This window comes from Hyperolius riggenbachi, chromosome 4, assembly GCF_040937935.1.
Source record: "Hyperolius riggenbachi isolate aHypRig1 chromosome 4, aHypRig1.pri, whole genome shotgun sequence".
Classification (NCBI taxonomy): Eukaryota; Metazoa; Chordata; class Amphibia; order Anura; family Hyperoliidae; genus Hyperolius; species Hyperolius riggenbachi.
This window is the reverse complement of record NC_090649.1, coordinates 80,331,831-80,350,917: the sequence shown is the minus strand read 5'-3', so window position 1 is coordinate 80,350,917 and position 19,087 is coordinate 80,331,831. Positions and strand designations below refer to the sequence as shown.

At 44.7% G+C, this 19,087-nt stretch overlaps 1 protein-coding gene across 1 annotated transcript in view; it reads left to right on the top strand.

Annotated features, from left to right (window-relative positions):
* The window catches only part of LOC137504677 (cytosolic phospholipase A2 gamma-like), a 63,813-nt gene that overhangs the window by 24,742 nt on the left and 19,984 nt on the right, over window positions 1-19,087 (top strand). Inside the window, exons 9-13 of the mRNA XM_068233259.1 lie at window positions 1,303-1,356; window positions 7,184-7,228; window positions 9,624-9,677; window positions 12,968-13,066; window positions 17,477-17,548. Coding sequence (XP_068089360.1) covers window positions 1,303-1,356; window positions 7,184-7,228; window positions 9,624-9,677; window positions 12,968-13,066; window positions 17,477-17,548 — 324 coding nt within the window. The remainder of the gene's footprint in view (window positions 1-1,302; window positions 1,357-7,183; window positions 7,229-9,623; window positions 9,678-12,967; window positions 13,067-17,476; window positions 17,549-19,087) is intronic.

Sequence of the window (19,087 nt, the reverse complement as noted above, 5' to 3'; positions counted from 1 at the left end):
TATTGGGGGGGGGGGGGTTGCTACTGCAGTGTTGCAGCATGTTCGCTCTCTGGAGGCAGTGGACATAAGCACATGCTCACCTTCTCCTGGTTCCAGGTGCTGGTGGTGCAGGTCCAGCTGTCTCCACTGTAGTCACTGCTCTGCACTTCCTGCTTCATTTTGGGCTCTAGTGCCTGATCTGTGAAGCAGGAAGTATAGGCACATGACCTGCAATTCCTGGAACCAGGCTGTGAGTGCTGCATGTCCACTGCCTCTAATGCTGAGTAAGGGATGAGGCACATCTGGCTACTTTTATCCTGGGGAGGGAGAGGGCTTATTTGGGGATGGGGTATATTGATACTATGATGGGAGACAGGGCCATCTGACTACTGAGGGGGGTAGATTTGGTGTCTTTTCCTAGGAGGTAGGAGAGGGCACATCTATACAGGGAGGGGAGTACATCTGGTTATTGTACTACAGTGGGAGTGGGACAGCGCACAACTGGTTGTTATACTGGGGAGGGGACTGCCTAATACTAATGGGTTATATCTGGCTATAGTAGGCGGGGCAAGCTTGCTAACTATACTGCAGTGTGGCATTGTGCAGTTTGGAATCGCTGCCTCTAGTGCTGGAGAACTTTGTCCCAGTCCTGCTACATACAACTCTGCAATATGGAAGGTAATTAGCTGGTGGGGTAAAAGGTGCTCATTTGTATAATACAGCAGCAAACTAGTAGCTACCAGAAGTATGCTTAGTGAAAGGAAGTGGTCACTTTACAGACTCACTGGACCTTCAGGAATGACCTAGAAATAATACTGAGATAATACTTTGTGATATCTATACCAGTACTGGCCTTGAATCTGGTCAGCCACAATAAGAGACACACACACAGGTTGTGACTGATAGACAGATTGATTGTATTGCCCTTGAATCATTATATTTATACAGTAATTTGTACATCCTGCGCAAACTCAATAGACATAGAAATTCCAGTCCTCGATTTACATGATACAAGATTTACATAGTACATGAGAGGACTTTCCCAGCATAACCCATGACATCTCTGCAGGTGTCAGAGTGGCACAATAAAAGTTTCCTGTACGTTGAAGAGATGGACAAAGATAGAACAGAATTGAAGAAGTGAGAATGCAGTGTAGCATGACAGATAGAAGCTTCAAACTCTGGCTAAACTAGAAGCTCACTATATTATACATGGATTCTTAAGATGGCTGCAGGGGAGACAAAATGGCTGCTGACAGTGTATATACTTATGCTTAAATTTCCTTACAATTAGTACTAAAGCCTTCTCTTATCCTGTACCAGGACTTTGGGGTAGCGCACCTGCATCGGAGGAAGCTGTACGTGAAGCTCTTATAGGTGAGAATGCTCAATTACATTTAAGTGTTTAGCAAATGAAGAACTACGCACTGCATATGACTTTGGAGCATTGGTTTATACTTGATGGAGTGGCAATACATGCATATAGCGCAGATCTGCTGCAACACCACCTGCGATCTGTTGTAGTAGTAAATTTGAAGTTTTGAATCAGGATACAATTTATTGGCTAGCTTAAAAGAATAAGGGTAAGCTTTTGGTTGTGCAGGATTGAGTGACAAAGGCTGCACAGCCGAGAGCTTGCTTCTTTTTTTACTTATGGCTAATGTAAAAGAATAAGTAAGCAAGCTCTCAGCTGTGCAGCCTTTGTCACTCAATCCTGCACAGCCAAAAGCTTACTCTTATTCTTTTAGGCTACTTGCGCACCAAGACGTTGCGTTAGGTGCTACGTTAAGGTCTCATAACGTGCACCTAATGCAACGCATGGTGGTGCGGGAGAGGACGGTAGAATGAGCCGCGTTAGGCGGCTCTATCCATATAAGGTCTCCCAGAGTGGCGCTGATTGGCCGGCGGGACCACGTGATGCGGAGCGAGACACTCCACATCACGTGGTCCCGCCGGCCAATCAGCGGCCGCCAGTGCAGTGAATATTAAGTAGCCATGTGCGCGGCTACTGTAGCAGCATCTCCCCGCCTCCTCTCACCCCCCCCCCCCCCCCACTGCGCATGTGCAAACAGTCTAACGCGGCTATAGCAGCTTAACGCCGTAGCATGCTGCACTTTGGCAGAATGTGCAGCGTTACATGTAACGCAACGTGGGCTGTGTGAACAGTCCACTTGTGTTACATTGCTGTGCGTTGGGGAGCGTTACAGTAACGTCTTGGTGTGTAAGCAGCCTTAAAGCGGAAATGTAGAGTTTTTAAACATTGTTTCACTTACCTGGGGCTTCCCCAGCAGCCATCCTGTCCTGCCCAAGCTGCCAGTCTCCCGCTGCCAGCTACTGCACCTGCGTGGCTCTGGCCATGCGTATCCTTTTTTTCGCATCCCCTGCTATTGCAGAGGGGAACGCGATGAAAAGATGCGCTTGGCAGGGCTGCGCTGGCATCAACTTAAAAGTCTACGGCACGGCGGCGGGAGAACGGAGGCTCGGGCAGGACCGGTGCGGGACAGGACGGCTGCTGGGGGGCTTGCAGAAGCCCCAGATAAGTGAAACTGTTTAGTGTAAAAAAAAAAAAAAAAAAAAAAAAAAAAAAACCCTTTACAGTTGCACTTTAAGCTAGCCAATAAATGATATCATCCCGATTCAAAACTTCTTCTTTTAACCTCCTTAGCGATAATGCCATGTCTGAAGTTATATGCAGGAGCTGCTGCAGACCTCTCTGAGGTGTTTTTTTTTGTTTGTTTGTTTTTTGTTTTTGGGTCTAAAAGCTTGTGAATTTTTGTTTCTTATGGCTTTTGGACCTTAAATCTGGAACTGATCATACCTCCAGGGAGGTTAAGTTAGCGGATAAATGGTATCATCCTGATTCAAAACTACTTGCTTTTACTTATGGCTAACCGTTCAATACTCTACTGTTATTAAACTTGGAAAACAGATGTGTGCCATTATGGGATTAAAAATCCAGGAGGAGTTCACTGCAGCTCTCAGCTGGACCTACAGGTCTAGTCCTCCAACACTGATCACTAAAGGTTGCCAATATCCGAGGACACCTGCATGCTAGACTGTCACTTTAGAGATGACACAAACGGTTTGCCGGCAAATTTCCGCTGTTCGTGTTCTCTGGGAACATATGGTGTTTGACCCACCTCTATACATCATGGAGGCAAAGTTTGCCTCCTTACCTCAGTCAGCAGACACCTAGCACCTGATCAGCTAGCGCCACCTCCTGGACCCCCACCCCCTATCAAAACGTTGCGGTGATCACATTGGATTAATTCTCTGACTGTTAGTGAGAGCAGTCAGACTTGCTGCAGATGGGTAGGGAAATTAGCTAGGCCTGTATTCCTGTTCCTCACTTGCTGTGAAAGCACCCCAAACAGCCCTTTGCATCAACTCTGTAATTTTTGGTGGACTTTTGGCATGGATCCCCCCCTCTGGCATGGCACAGTCCTGGTGTTAAAACCCCTTGAAACAACTTTTCCATCACTTTTGTGTCCAGAAATAGTCTTTGTAGACTTTTAAAATTTGTCTGCCTATTGAAGTCAATGGCAGGTCACCTGTTTGCGAACATTTGTGGAAGTTTGCTATTAACAGAAAATTCTCTGTTCAACAGCTCTAGTCACTTGTAACATTGCAAACTGTTACAGGCAACAAATGCAGAGTAGCTATGGGTGGGCAAGGGGGAGACAGATGTCCCCGGGCGCAGCACTGTCGAGGGCGCTCAGTCAGCACGGCCATTGCACCCCTACATGCATGAGGCAGCTCGCTGGCTGCCAGAAGAGCCTCTGCTTCTCCTCCTTCTGCAGAAGTGTTAACAGCAGTAGAATAAGTGGGCACATCAGAGTGAAGGGGGGCTCACCTGGCTAACTAAAGGGGCATATATTGGCTATTTAAAGGGGGCACATATGGCTATCTAAACGTTTGACTCCACCCATTACCACATTTTGATGTGTGGCCATGCCCATTTTGTCCAGAGGGGGGCACCAAAAACTGTCCCCAGGGCACTGAAAACCTGAGCTTTGCCTCTGAACAAATGTAGTGTGAATTGCTTTGCTGTAGTATACACATATAAAGCAGATCTCAAATATATGGCTGAGCTATAGAGGCATATTCATGATCTCACAAATGTGAGTAAACCCTTCGCACTTAATAATTTCATGGGACACTGAAGAGATGACTCTTGGACTACTTTACAGTGTATCAGTGTGCAGCTTGTAGAACCAGTCATTTTGATGGGACAGCAAATATACACTAACAGCCATTAATGTCTAAACTACTACAATGAGACATACTAATAAAATGAATTCCAGGACAAGTGTATTGACGCTAGAGATGCTGCTATACAACGTTTTTAATGTGAAACCTTTTGATAGCCTGCCTTAACTCTTGGGCATGGAGTTCACTCAAGCTTCACAGGTTGCCAGTGGAATCCTGGCACAAAGCTGGTGGATGCTAATCCTTTAACTCCACGTTCCAGTTAATGCCCCACTGATGCTAAATAGGGGTTTAGGTCTGGAGATGTGCTTGGCCTGTCCATGACCCTGACCCTCAGTCTGGCAAAGCAGTGGTTATCCTGGAGGTGTTGGTGGTTTGTAATACTGCCCTTTAGCCCAGTTTCCTTAAGGCAGGGATGATCTGCCAACATTTACTGTGACATAATGAAACCTTCATGGTTCCCTCAATGATCTGTAACTTGCTAGGACTGGCCGTATTGATCCAGCCCTAAACCATGACCAATAAATTTAACAAACCGGCTCCCTATACCTACATGGAACACTAATGCATAACAGGATCTCGGATGGAAAATGTTTTAATTGGGCAGCATTTTTTTCACATGTTCGGGGGTGTGCACTTGTTGCTAGCAGTTATGACATTAATGGCTGTTGATGGAACAGCTAATTTACACTGAGTGTAAAGGTGACCATTGTATAGCAAAGGCTCTTCAGTGTTGTCCCATGAAGATATACAGGTAGTCCCTGGTTAACAAACCCAATGGAGGGGGGCTTTAGGTTCATTCTTTATCTGAATTTGTGTTGTAACACTTCTGTTAACTGTGCTTCCATTGTGCCACCACTGTCCCTCTTGTATATGATCAGTGGTATCAGCAGTAGTTTAGAAAGTCCACACACCAAGCTCTTAGACAATCCTTATTGCAGGAGCAAGATCAAATAGGGATGTTGCAAACATGAAATTTATGGTTGTGAACCACCATAGACTTCAATTAGCAGGTACATTTTAAAACCTATAGGGACTTTCTAGCCACAAAAGTGGTGGAAAAGTTGATTAAAGAGGCCTAACACCTGGACCATTGTATGCCAGAGTAGGATCCTACAACAAATTATGTAGTTGTCATAAGTGTCATGTTCAATCTCTAAAGGGCAGAAATTCACAATACATTCTGAAATTTGTGGAAATGAGTGCTTTAAACATTCAGTGTGCATACACAGTGATAAGGTAGTGTAAGGATCAGGCCCAGTTCACACTGACAGACGAAACAATGCATTTAAAACACAGCAAACCACAAAGGGCCTTAGTGATAACATCAGGTGAGCAAATCCTTGTTTTTGCTAGTGAATTCCTCCAGGACATGTTAGTCCTCTTGGCAACTTTTGTGTAGTGGCCACTGTGCTTGTGCACACATTCATGGCAGTGCAGGTGATTACTGTTTTCCAGCCCCTATGGTCAGGCTGAGGTAGTTCAGCGAAAGTTAAGTGACCGAAAAAATGTATTCTGCACTGAGGCATTTATAAAGGGGGCAGTAGTGGATACTATATGCCAGTAGTGGTGAAGGTTTATTGTATTGTCTGTGCACTACTAGGACCAGGGCAGTTTCTAGGCTAAATTGCACCCAGGGGGAGGGTGTAAATTGCTCCCCCACCCCATGGATTCGGGAACCCTTACTCTTTAGAAACAGAAACACAGCCACAGGTCGCAAGTAGATCTGCCTACTTTCTAGTGACCAGCCGCTCATCCAGGAGGAAGCAGGAAAACACCCAGGCGAGGAGAGCCCGGAAAGACTACTCCTCCATGGGTGCCGCACACTCGCAGCCTGCAGTATCGCTACAAGACATCAGGTGTCATCACGCGGTGGTGACGTAATGGCGACTTGAAGTCTGACGCAGGCAGCCTAGGAGGAGTCAAGAAAGGTGATCGTGCTGGTAATCTTCTTTCTTCTTCCATTTGGCTGCAATGCGCGTCACCAGCTCCCTAGGGGTAATGTCCTTCTGCCTGCGCCCCCCTTCATCTACTTGCTGGTCTGCGCCCAGTGCGGTCGCCCTGCCCGCACTACCCAAGAAACGGCCCTGACTAGGACCAGCAGACGTGTCCAACAGCTAACAGGCACTGGACACACCTGCAACAATAGCAAGAAAAAAACAGCCCTTAGGGTGAATTACTGTAGCACTAAGCATTGACTGTACCTCTCTGCAACACCTAACGTGCACTGTGTGGACACTGATCAGCAATATCACAAGATCAAAACCCAGCCTTTAGAAGGGCTCTGGGGTTGTGTAGATGGTAACCAACTAGGGGGAATGCGTTGCTGGATTTGATCATTTCAAATGGACCAGATAATGTATCAAATGTGCAGGTTCAAGAACATTTGGGAAATAGTGATCACATGATAACGTTTAATCCTGGTGACGGATGGACAGCGGAACCACTAATTCTATGAATTTTAGAGAAGCAAAGTTCCCTAAACTTAGTGCCTGCATGAGTTGATTGAACTGGGATAATGTACTACAAGGGGAGGACTCTGAAGGGAAAAGGCAAGCTTTTAAACTTCTTCTCAATCAATATTGTAGTATGTATATCCCATATGGAAACACAACATCTAGGAATAAACAAGGCCTCCATGGATGAATAGAAAGGTTAGAGATAAAATTTAAGTTTAAAAAAAATGCCTGTAAGGTCAGGGAAGGTCCAAGTAAAATAAAAAATGTTTCACTTACCTGGGCATTTGTAGCATCACACCTGAAACAAGCCTGCAGCAAATCTTGTCATTTTTGTTCAGACATTTCATCTGCATGCTGGCTTGGGGTCTATTAGACACATAGGATCAGGACAGCCAGGCAATGTGCATTGTTTAAAAGGATTCCTTTTGGGGGGAGGGGGTCTGCTGTGTACAAAGCTTGAAGTATTGCATACTTCTAGGGGACTATGAATTATAATTGTATAGACTAATGAGAATTTTTGTTTTTTTGTTTTACAGATTTGCTAAAAAAGCTGGTACCCTGGAAATTTCAAAAACACAAAGGTGAGACCTTAAACTCCTTAACTAATCCTAAATTGTTGTCCAGTGCCCACTAGGGGTCGGGGCTGTGTTGTGCTTATCTATGGGCCAGTTCTCTCCCCCTCACCCCACTACTATAGAGCAGAATTGCAGACTTGGCACATCTGGGTGCACTGCTATCTCCTAACCAGATGATGGCTCTGCCAGGGGCCTAACTAGAGTGAATAGGCCCCCTGCAAAACTATAGCATGGGGGGGGGGGGCTTTGTCACTGAACCCTACGGGATCAGGTGCTGGCTTATGGCAGCAGGGATTGGTCTGCTTTGAAGCAGCCTCAGGAAGCAGGAAATTACACTCTCCTGCACATTGTTTGTTTTGGTGAATGGGGAGGCTTCTATGCTAATTGGCTGCGGTTGCAGTTGGGGAGAGGGAGGAGCCCCCAAAGCCTCTGGGCCCTCCTGCGATGGCAGGAGAGGCCGGGGTGATTGCTACGCTCATGTCTGATGCTTCATCCACTGCCATGCTTGATGCTTGTCACGTAACATGCATTGGGCTTGATTCATTAAGCTGTGCTAACTCATAGCACGGTCACACTAGCGTTTTGGACGCATTAGAACACGTGTAACGGTTTTCACACGCAGTCGCATTTTTTGCATAAAGACAAATTGGCGCACAAATTCACAATTGTGCATGAAAACATAATGCATGCAAAACGCTAGTGCGACCATGCTGAGTTAGCATGGCTTTGTGAATCAAATGGCTGGGGAGTTTGTGCATATGAGTTGGTTTTTTTTTTTTTTTTTTTTTTTTTTTTTTTTTCCCCTTCTTAGGTTAGCTTGGGTATCACTTGTTGTTTAAGGGACCCCAGGGAGTTCTCCAGCCACATCTAAATTAGACTGCAAACACACTGTTTAGGTGTAGTTGAGCATTGTGTGCTGTTCTAGTATCCGCTCCCTTAGCAAAGAACCAGTAGAAATTCGAAAAGGGAGACTCTATTGTGCTAACCTAAGTAGACGCAGCTTATTCTAAGCGTCGCTCTCAGAAGTTGTAGCATTTTGTAGTTGTAACAGGATGCAATAGCTCTGTTGCTAGCAGCAAATACCAAGTCCACACAAGGGCTTTTTTTTTCTTCGGCAAGACTTTATCTACACATCGGCTGCCTCTGACCTGTGTAACCCAGGTCTACAGTGTTGGTAGTAGACCAGAGCTAATGAGATTTCTGGTATTACATGATCCATCATACTTGCCTGGATTTTGGCTTGCATGGCATTGACAGAAGTACCTATGACAAATATGTGATGTATACATTGAGACTAAGCATAAGAAGCATGCATTTTAGTATTGGAGACCTTCACACAAACCAGGCTGTAGGAGTGCTTGGAAGGTCAGTGAGTGGCTGGGAATGTTATGGTCTAAGACTTAGTTCACAAGAGGTTTTGGGTATTGTTAGGGATTTGAAAATCTCTTGCCAGTGCTATTCTTGTTTAAATTTATTTTTATTGAATTTTAAAAACGGAAAGAACCTAGTTGGACATTTGTATTCCATGCTTGAAAAGACAAAACTCATGCATCCGAGCCACGTTCACCTCCCATTCATTCGCCAATAACTTTATCAATAATCACAATTGATCTAGTTCTTGTTTTTACTGCCACTAATTGGGCTTTCTTTGGGTGGTACATTTTGCTAAGAATTTTTTTTCAAAATCCATTTTAACAGGAAGATTGAGGAAAAAAAAAAAGGTTCTTCATTTCTTTCTTAGTTTTTGGCCATTATTAGCTTGAAAATTAATATATGCCACCGTAATTAAAACTAATGTATTTTTTTGCCCATTTTGTCCCACGTATTATACTATTTAAATTATGTCCCTATCACAATTTATGGCGCCAATATTTTATTTAGAAATGTGCATTTTTTTAATTTGCGTCCACTATTTACAAGCTTATAATTTAAAATAATATACTCTCGACATGCATATTTAAAAAGTTCAGACCCTTAGGTAATACATTTTTTAATTAAAAAAAAAAAATGGGGTAATTTTGGGTGTGGGAGGGAAACGGCTAATTTTAAATGAAGAATGTAATTGTTTAATAAAAAGTGTGTGTGTGTGAGTGCAGTTTACTATTTGGCCACAGTCAAAATCCTGGATGCGAACGATCTCTCATCCAGGAACTAAAAAGACTGAAGTTTCCTGGGGGCAGAAATACCGCGCTCTCTGAATAGAAAGCGTCGGTCTTTCTGCGGGGAAGTTAGATCGGTGAATGGGAATTATGTGGGGGAGGGGGGAGTGCAGGGTGGGCAGCAAGTATGAACATTGGGGAGGACCCTATCAAAGGTTTGCTGGGGAGCAGCAATAATGTTGTGCCACTGTTTTGCAAAAATCAAAGATTTAATATGTACCATGTCTTTTGTGTATACCTAGAAACATCCTTACTAGAGGAGGCAACAGAAGAAGTGTCCGAAGACGTGGAAGAAGGTAGGCAAAAATGTTTGGTTTGTTTTATGGCAAAGCGCTTTTTTATTTATTTTTTTTCTGCTATTAATTGACATGGCCACTAGGGTTGAGCAAGAACAAAGCGGAGCACTTTGGCACCAAGACACAGCCACATAGCACCTCATATCAGTACAGCTATAGCTGCAATGCCATAGCCTGTATCATTGGAGAAGCCCACCACTTATTCCCCTCTAACCAGTTTTGATGCACATTATACTTGTTGGCACCTCTTGCTACATTTTTGTTGCATATTTTGTCCACCCTTGGTGGGGTGTCACTACTTCACTACAGAACTTATTAACCAAAATGGGGATCAGGTATATTCTCCCCACATGCCTTTACAGTGGTTGCCTTGGCATTTACTCTATTACTATCCCAAACGGTTTTTATACCCTCTGGTATATTGTCATACTACACTGTATTGGGCTCTTCTTTTTACAGGCTTACCCTAAAACTATGTACCCACACTGCAATGTTAGTTTTGTTGTTTTTTTCCAGAGCAATTTCTGAAAAAAAAATTTCCGTGACATGGGTACGTGTGCAGTTACAAACTTTGCAACACACTGCAATTACAACAATCATGGCAGATTGTCTCTAAGATTCCCGTAGTTCCACAAATGAAGTTGGCACACACTCATTCTGGGTGCTTGATAGTGGCATAGGCAGTGCCACACATCAGTAGAGTTGTCGCGACCCACCCCGATACTACATCACTGGGCTAAACTTTGACCCCCTACATCAGTCAGCGGACACATGGCAGCCAATCGGGCTGCACTCCCTCCTGGAGCCCTCCTAATATTAGGCAGCAGCGTCGGCCAAGTTCTCACTCTGTATGCTGCAGTATTAGTGTGAGAGAAGGGAGAAACATTAGAGAGATGGGGAAAGCAATAGGGAGGTCTGTTAGGTTGCGCCTTGCTGATATTTGTTGCTGGGAAGCACCACCAAAACAGCTCTTTTGAGAGCTAATGTTCTTGTGTTTATTTTTTTTTGTTTTTTTTTGTGGCCCACTGACACTTGGATATATAGCCCTGTCTGTCGCAGCTGGTTCTTTCTAATTGCTATACTGTGCCAGGCCCAGCACATTCAGTGCCTACCTTTTTTTTTCACTGCACGTGTGACAGCTGCACATTGTAATACCAGTCACTGCATACCTGTTCACTGCACCTCTGTGTGAACGCATGCTGTTTTATATACCAGTCCGTGCATCCCCCCCCCCCCCATGCCATCAACCCCCAATATTGTCAGGACGTAGTTGACTATTTAACACGGTACGCCTCAGCTTCTGCACGGAAGGGTGACATATCTTCCTCCTCCTGCTCTGATTCTGGCACCCCACTTAACACTCAGTCGGCAGCCATCACCAAAGTGCCATCACCCCAGGGCACAGTGGTGTGGAATTCCCCCCCCCCCCCCCCTCCCCCCCCGCCTCAGATGAGAGCAACGCTATCGGTACTCTCCACCACCGAAAATTGAGCCGTGCAAAGACCAAGGCCCGCATAGGGACAACCTTACGAAGGCACATGATGAAAAAGCACAAATTACAATGGGATGACTGCCTGAGGAAAAGCAGCACACAAGCAAAGCTACACACCGCAGTGGAAGATATTATGCCACAATTAATCAAAAGCGATACCCAATCTGTACCGTGATGTTGAAAGGCAAGTCGTGTCATCTCTGGCACACAGCGTTGGGTCAAGGGTCCATCTGACCACGGATGCCTGGTCTGCAAAGCACGCTCATGTCTGCCCGAAGACTAAGTCAGTCCCCACACAGCATCTCTGCCTGCAGGCCGCTTGACTGCCTTCTCTGCCACCAACAGGGTCCTGGACTCCAGATGGATTCCTGAATTGCTATTTTTCTGGTGCATGTACATGCCTGCCTAATTTTTCTGGCTGCACTGCAACAAAACGCATGTACATGTGTCCATTCCCCTCGGTGATCGTTACCTTGCCGCGGTGAAGGAGCTTGCGTATCACAATTAAGCAATGACCTTTGAGTGTTTGGGGGCACACCCAAGAAAATAAGGTCGTTGCTTCATTGTGGACAGACCAAATTCGATCAGCTGGACACTCAGTCCTGTTCTGTCATTGAGCTACCTCAGCCTGACCATATGGGCTGGAAAGCTGCCATCACCTGCTCTCTCGCCAATGTGTGCACCAGCACGGCCATCTGTTTGCAGTGCGTTACACATTGAGTTTGGTCTGTCAGTGTAAAGCAGTACACTAATTACACTCCCTGATCCATGTATACGCACACAAGATGTGTTCAAGCACTTTAGGCCTCCAATTTAGCAATGCAATGTGATTTCTGCCCTTTAGGGATTGTAACCCTGCTGCATGTCAGATCCAGATTTTTTTTTTTTTTTTTCCAGGGAATTTTGGCATGTATCCCACTCTGACGGCCCCCCCCCCCCCCCTTTCCAGGTGTTGGACCCCTTAAAAAAATATTTCCATCACTTTTGTGGCCAGAATTAGTGTTTGTAGTTTTGAAAGTTCGCCTGCCCATTGAAGTCTATTGCGGTTCGCAAACTTTTTTTTGCATTCACGGTTCGCGAACCAAAATCCGCAGGTTCGCGACCACTCTACACATGTATAGTTCACAAGTATTATCAGCACACCATAGGTTGCAGCACATACTTTGTCATTTTCCACAATGTAGTCCAACAATTGTTTCAGGGGCCGCATGTGGCTTTAGGGCTCGTTCCCACTATCGCGAATCCGCATGCGTCCAACGCATGCGGATTCGCACATGTAATGTGAGTGGATGGGGCTGTTTCCACTCCTGCGGTGGCGTTGTGCGTTTTTTGTTGCGGAGAAAAAAACGCACAAAAGAGGCAACGATTTTGCCTGCGTCGGGAATCCGTGCGAATCGCCGCTAATGTATTGAATAGTAACGCATGCGTTTTTACCCGTGATTTCGCGTGCGATTTCGCACCTTTTTTCAATTTTATTTTGCCCTGGCAGTGTCATGGTTAATTTCGCATGGCACCCTGCCATGCGAAATCGCGGGTAAAAACGCATGCAGAAACGCATCCGCATGCGTTTTTACAACCGTCGGAATGCCGGCGAATCGCGTCGCAACAGTGGAAACAAGCCCTTAAGATTCCTGACCACTCCTGTGCAGTGCTGTGCCCATCATGTGGATGTCACATGTTCCTGCAGGTAGGAAGATGGCTCTGGGAACACTTGTCATTGTGGGTTCCCTCATGCATCTTCCAGCAAGTATGGATCTTATTATTCAGTGTGACGTCTTTTGTTCTGTGCTCTTTCCAGCAGTGTTCTGTAAATGCAAAGGATGTGAGCTCATAAGACAAATAATCCTGGACGATTCACCGGAGACAACATTTGAACAGAAGTTGTATAAGTGGAAAGGTAATGCTCAAGCTATATGCAGCTATAGAAGCCTATAGCCACTCTGTGTCTGCAGCCAAGTAGCCAACTCTGCATCAAACTCCCTTACCGTGCAATTTAGGAGTACATGCTGCCTCCTGTTTGGGGAACTTGCAGACTTAACAGCCCTCATATAATTTGTGGACATTTGCTGCTGCTCTGGATTCATTCAGTCCCATTTAGGGTGGGGGTGCCTACTGCGCTTTATTTAAGTGAATGCAGGCTTTTTTTTTTTTTTTTTCCCTCTCAAGTGAAGTGCTTCACTTGTACAATAATTATGTATAAATTATTTAGTCAGGGTTTGCCCATTGTAAAATCTTTCCTCTTCCTGATTTGCATTCTGACATTTATCACATGGTGACATTTTAACTGCCGGCAGGTGATGTCAGTGTAAGGTGTGTTTTTGTTTGTTTGTTTGTTTTTTTTGTTTTGTTTTTCCCCACAATGCAACAAGGCTCCCACAGTGTGATGTCAGAATCACAATCCTGACATCACACTGTGGGAGGGGGTTCACCACAATATCAGCCATACCGAGCCCCCTGATCCGTTTGCAGGAAAAACAAAATTCTCATGGGAAAGGGGTATCTGCTACTCATTGGGATAAAGTTTAATTCTTGGTTATGATTTTTCTTTAAGGGTTTATGCTACCTCCCTATGTCACCTTTAGGGGGGGGGGGGGGTAAAATGCAACTTCAGTATATTTGAGGGTATCTGGCGACCTCCTGATTAGGGGTGAACCTGTAGAAGAAGACAGTTTAAAATTTGATGGCAGACAATTTGTGGATCAAATTTTACTACAGTTAGTCTACCATTAGCTATGTAAACTAGATTCCAGAGCCGGATTTACCATAAGGCACTGTAGGCAGATGCCTGAGGCCTGGAACCCACTGCAAATCGCTAATGCAATCTCAAACATTTTTAATGAGGCCTCGTTCAGACTATACGCGCTGCCGTGCGCATTTTGGCAGCGCGTATAGTGTGCGACACGCAAGAACGGTAGAAGGGCATAGACAGCCCTTCTACCGTTCCCATCATATGCGCTGCGTGGCAGCGCGATTGCGCTATCGCGTGCTGCACGCATTTTTGGGAATCGCAGCGCAGATCCCATTCATTGTAATGAATGGGATCTGCAGCGCAGCGCATAGGAGCGCAGATGGCGTGCGATCGGACGCGTTGCGTTCCAATCGCACAGCCATCTGCGCTAAATGATGTGAACGAGGCCTTAGCGTTTTGTAAGCTTTTTGCCAGCTATTGTGTAGCAATTAGTTTTTTTTTTTTTGTTTTGTTTTCTGATTGGTCCTTTCTAATTAAATTTTAGACTGCAGTAATTTAAAATCTCTCACAAGTCACTAACAATTTGCCAGCGCTTCAATACTTAAAGGGACACTTAAGTCAAAAAAAAAAATGAGTTTTACTCACCTGGGGCTTCCAATAGCCCCCTGCAGCTGTCTGGTGCCCTCGCCGTCTTCCTCCGATCCTCCTGGCCCCGCCGGCGACGTGAGTGATTCTTCGCGTTCCCAGACACATTAGCACCCTCTATGCTGCTATATGGTATATGATATATGCTATAGCAGCATAGATGTCGCTATTGTGGCCAGGAATGCGAAGAATCACTCGCGTCCCCAGCCTGTCAGCTCCTGTCACCGAAACAGGAAGTGACTGCCGGCGGGGCCAGGAGGATCGGAGGGAGACGGCGAGGGCACCGGACAGCTGCAGGGGGCTATTGGAAGCCCCAGGTGAGTAAAACTCTTTTTTTTTTTTTTTTTTTTTTTTTTTTGACTTAAGTGTCCCTTTAAGTGCAAACTCTCCCAAAATACTGCATGTCCTGCGATTTTGCTAACTGCAATCGCTACTGTGGAATTTGTTACAATTATTTACATTAGAAGAGCATTTAGAGAAATGGCTAGCTATTTAAAGTGCTCCCTAAAAGCTCAAAGTGCTCTGGTGCAGGGCTTTTCAACCCTGTCCTCAAGTACCACCAACCGTGCATGTTTTGTGGAAATTAACAGAGGTAGTTAATCAGCTCTGCTGAGACACTAATTGCCTCACCTGTGCATGTTTGTGGTTTTCATGCACTGTTGGTGGTACTTGAGGACAGGTTGAAAAGCCCTGCTCTAGTGGGTTCCAGGCCTAATGATTGAAAGGCGGCTCACGCCCCTCCCTGAGTGCACCCCCTCCTTCCCTATGCAGAGGGCTGATGAGAATGTAAATGAGGTTACTCACCCTGCTCTTAGCATTCCACTGAGGTCTACCTTAAGTCAGGGGCACCTCTCAATACTTTATATGCTGGTAGCCAGAAGTACCCTCATTATTAAAGGGTAGTCCCTTATCAATATACAATTAAGCAAAGAGCAATTTTTCTTCATTTACTAGTAGATGAAATTAACTAAAATCAGTGTGGACAGTACATATGTAAGAACTGAAAAATATATTCCATTTCCCTCCACACACTTTCCCGGAAGAGTACAGCTGTCCATCCTGCATATGACCTAACATGACACAAATTGCGACAGGAGGATAGTGGGAATAAGTCAATATTTCAGAAAGACTTTGTAGTGTTTGAGAAAATGAATTTCACATTGGTGTAGCAATAGGGGTTGCAGAGGTTGATATGGGATTTTAAGTGGCACACATACAAAGTAAATGCAAAACCAAAGGGAAAAAACACAAAACCATCTTTGGAATAAAATTTGCTGGAGGTTTGCGGTTTTAATAAATGGTTTATATTTTGCTTAAAACCAGTATAACTTTAATGAAAAATTCATTAACAAGAATATCAATTCCGAGTGAAACTTAAAGTGCATACACACACAGACTATAGTCTTTGGAAAATGAAAGATCACAGACCAATCTTACCACCCTTCATGTAGTATGAGAGCCATACTCTACACAGTCTTTTCTATGGAGCTGAACTCCACATCAGAAAAAAATCTTTGCGAGATGCTGCACACACAGATGCTGTACAGACACAAAAGATCAGTATCTGCAAAAGATCCGTTCCTGCCAAAAATCCATTCCTGCAAATTGCAATGATAGTCTGAGATCTGCAGATCATCATACACACGATTTAACTGACATCCATCTGCAGATCAGGCAATTATCTGCAGATCTAAAAATCCATCCTGGTGGATCTGATCTGCAGATGGATGTCAGTTAAATCATGTGTGTATGATGATCTGCAGATCTCATAGACTATCATTGCAATTTGCAGGAATGGATTTTTGGCAGGAACAGATCTTTTGCAGGTTCTGATCTTTTGTGTCTGTACAGCATCTGTGTGTGCAGCATCTTGCAAAGATTTTTTTCTGATGTGGAGTTCAGCTCCATAGAATAGACTGTGTAGAGTATGGCTCTCATACTACATGAAGGGTGGTAAGATTGGTCTGTGATCTTTCATTTTCCAAAGACTGTGTGTATGACCTTTAGCCTGCCCCCACCACCGTGGGCAACTTTTACCGCCAAAGACAGTAGCATCCAACAGTTCAAAATCCAGAAGAGGGTGGGTGGGAGGCGGGATCACAGCTTGTCCTGACTGAAAGTGAAGAGAACTTGACAGCATCACTCAGGCTGTGAGACAGTCACTGATCATTGGCTGCCGATTCCCCACTCCCTCTGACAGCTGCCAATCGGGGCAGATTTACTGCCAGATTTCTGCCCAGAGATGACAGCCTTAGTAACACCCCAGGACCCTGAAAGATTTAGTTGTGTATATGGTCTGTGTTTGTGTGGTACTGGCTTTCCCTCCTTTTCTAAGCAGCTGAATACATAGACTTTGTATGGCCGCAAAGTCCCAAGAGGCCTTCACTCAATAGCTATCATTCAGACCTTACAGAGGGCCCCTCCCTTAACCAGTGTTGGCTTTTTAGTAGTCCTGTGCTGATAATGGCTTCTAATAGATGCTTTGAATAGTTGTAATCAACTGTTACCATCCCTTGCACCTCTGGCAAGTTTTGGTGTGCAATATCAGTGTCAGACAATCGTGTATCGAGTGCTAGAGGGGTGCCCAATGTAATACTTGCACCATGGCCCATAGCTCCTTAGCTACACTGTTGGATTTAAAAAATGCAAAGAAAACATTATTTCTATAGTCAGAAAATGACAATTAAAAAAACAATTTGACATGGGGGGGCTTTGCTATTAACCACTGAAGTTGTCATGAAATGAAGATTTCTGATAACCTACAAAAACTAAATGATTTTTCCTTAAATTGTACATTACAACTTTGCATTGTAATGGCAAAATTCATGCCCTCACTAGCTAGATGCCAAGCTGTGCCTGAGCTGCTAATATAAAAATGTGCCTTAGGGGGACCATTCCTGGCCTTAAGTTACTCACATGAGGGCACCCCGTGTTCCAACACAGACACTGTTAACCTGTTTTTATTTCGTCTAGAAACCATGGAGAAGGATGCACCCCACAGTGAAAGCAGTGAAATGGAAACAATAGAGCTGAACATTTTATCAGGTATGCAGTGCAATCTACTCTCTGCAGACTCAGAATCTGTTATCAGTGGCAGAAACTAGCTTTTGATATTTTCCTAAAGCCACATACACTCAGTCTTTTAAATGCACAATAGACTTGAAGTTGGACAACTTTGTCAAGACTACAAGGTGTTATCACTGATAAGAGGCAACCAACAACTGGTAAGATGCAGCTCAAGTCAACCTATCAGTTGTTTGTCGCCTCTTATTAGTGATAACGCCTTGTAGTCTTGACAAAAAAAGTTTTCCAACTTCAAGTTTATTGTGCATTTAAAACTTTTGAGAGTGTAGCTGGCTTTAGGAAAACAATCTTACAGTTCTCAGTGTGAACCACTGCCTAATTTCTGAGTAAGGCAAACCTGTAGTGACATTACACAGTGCCAGTGGCATAGCAATAGGGGGTGAAGAGGTCTAAACCGCACTAGGGCCCTCCCTCAACAGCAGTATTAGCCCTCTATTGGTGATGGTGGTGGTCACATCTATAGATGTTTTGAATAGTAGTAGTCATTAACAAGCTGTTCCCAATCTCCTTCTTGCGCCTATGACTCGGCAGGTTTTGGTGCACTGTAGCAATTGTTACCGGGGTGGGGCACAATGTAAAACTCATACTGGGGCCCATAGCTCCTTAGCTACGCCACTGCAGTACTATCTGCTTCATGTCTTCTGTGTTTTGAATTTGCTGTAAGGCTCATACTATCTGCCGTACTTGATCTGTTGGGTGTATGTATGGCTGGCAAACGGATGACCAACTTATGAGTTGTTTGCCAGAGCCAACCGGTGGTTTAATCTGCCAAACTATCATGCAGGTTTGAACGTGTACAAGTCTTTTTTGCAGCTGGACATGTGTATGGGCCTTGAGTATTGTACTTTAGACTGGTTCAGGTGTTTTGCAATTTGGCATTGATTGGCTATGCCCTAGCCCTAAACTTTACACATGGCTAATCTCTACATCACGGTAATGAGAGTACATGACTGGCTGCATCCATTTGCTCCTTATTGGTAAGAGCCAGAGTACCTTGCACAGAGCCAAGTAGTATAGGCACGAGTACTGGATTGTCTTGACTCATCTTAATTTATCTCTCAGCTGAGAGAAATGAACCAGCACTGTATCTACAGTTCAGCAGTGTTGCATGCAAAGGCACATATAGATGAGCACTTGCAGGACACATTACATTAGCACCAGGCAATATTCAGATCAACAATTTTGGCTTTGACCATTTGGATAGAGCCAGTGCATCGAAGGGGAGTGGAGATCACTACACACTACACTAGATGATCTGACATTCTCCTCAGTTAACAACCATCTAGCATGTGTATAAGGTGTGAATGGGCTTGGTCCTCTGTTCACCTAGTACCACAATTGTTTAAAGGAGATCTAAGAAATACAGTAAGTATATTGTAATTAAATTTGCTGGTGTCTGCCCTGGTAAAGACCAGGACTGAGCCAGTCTGACTATTGCACGTGTGGTGCCCTGGCCATGCAGCTCCTTGGTTGCTCTCCTAAAGCTGGGAGCATTCTGCA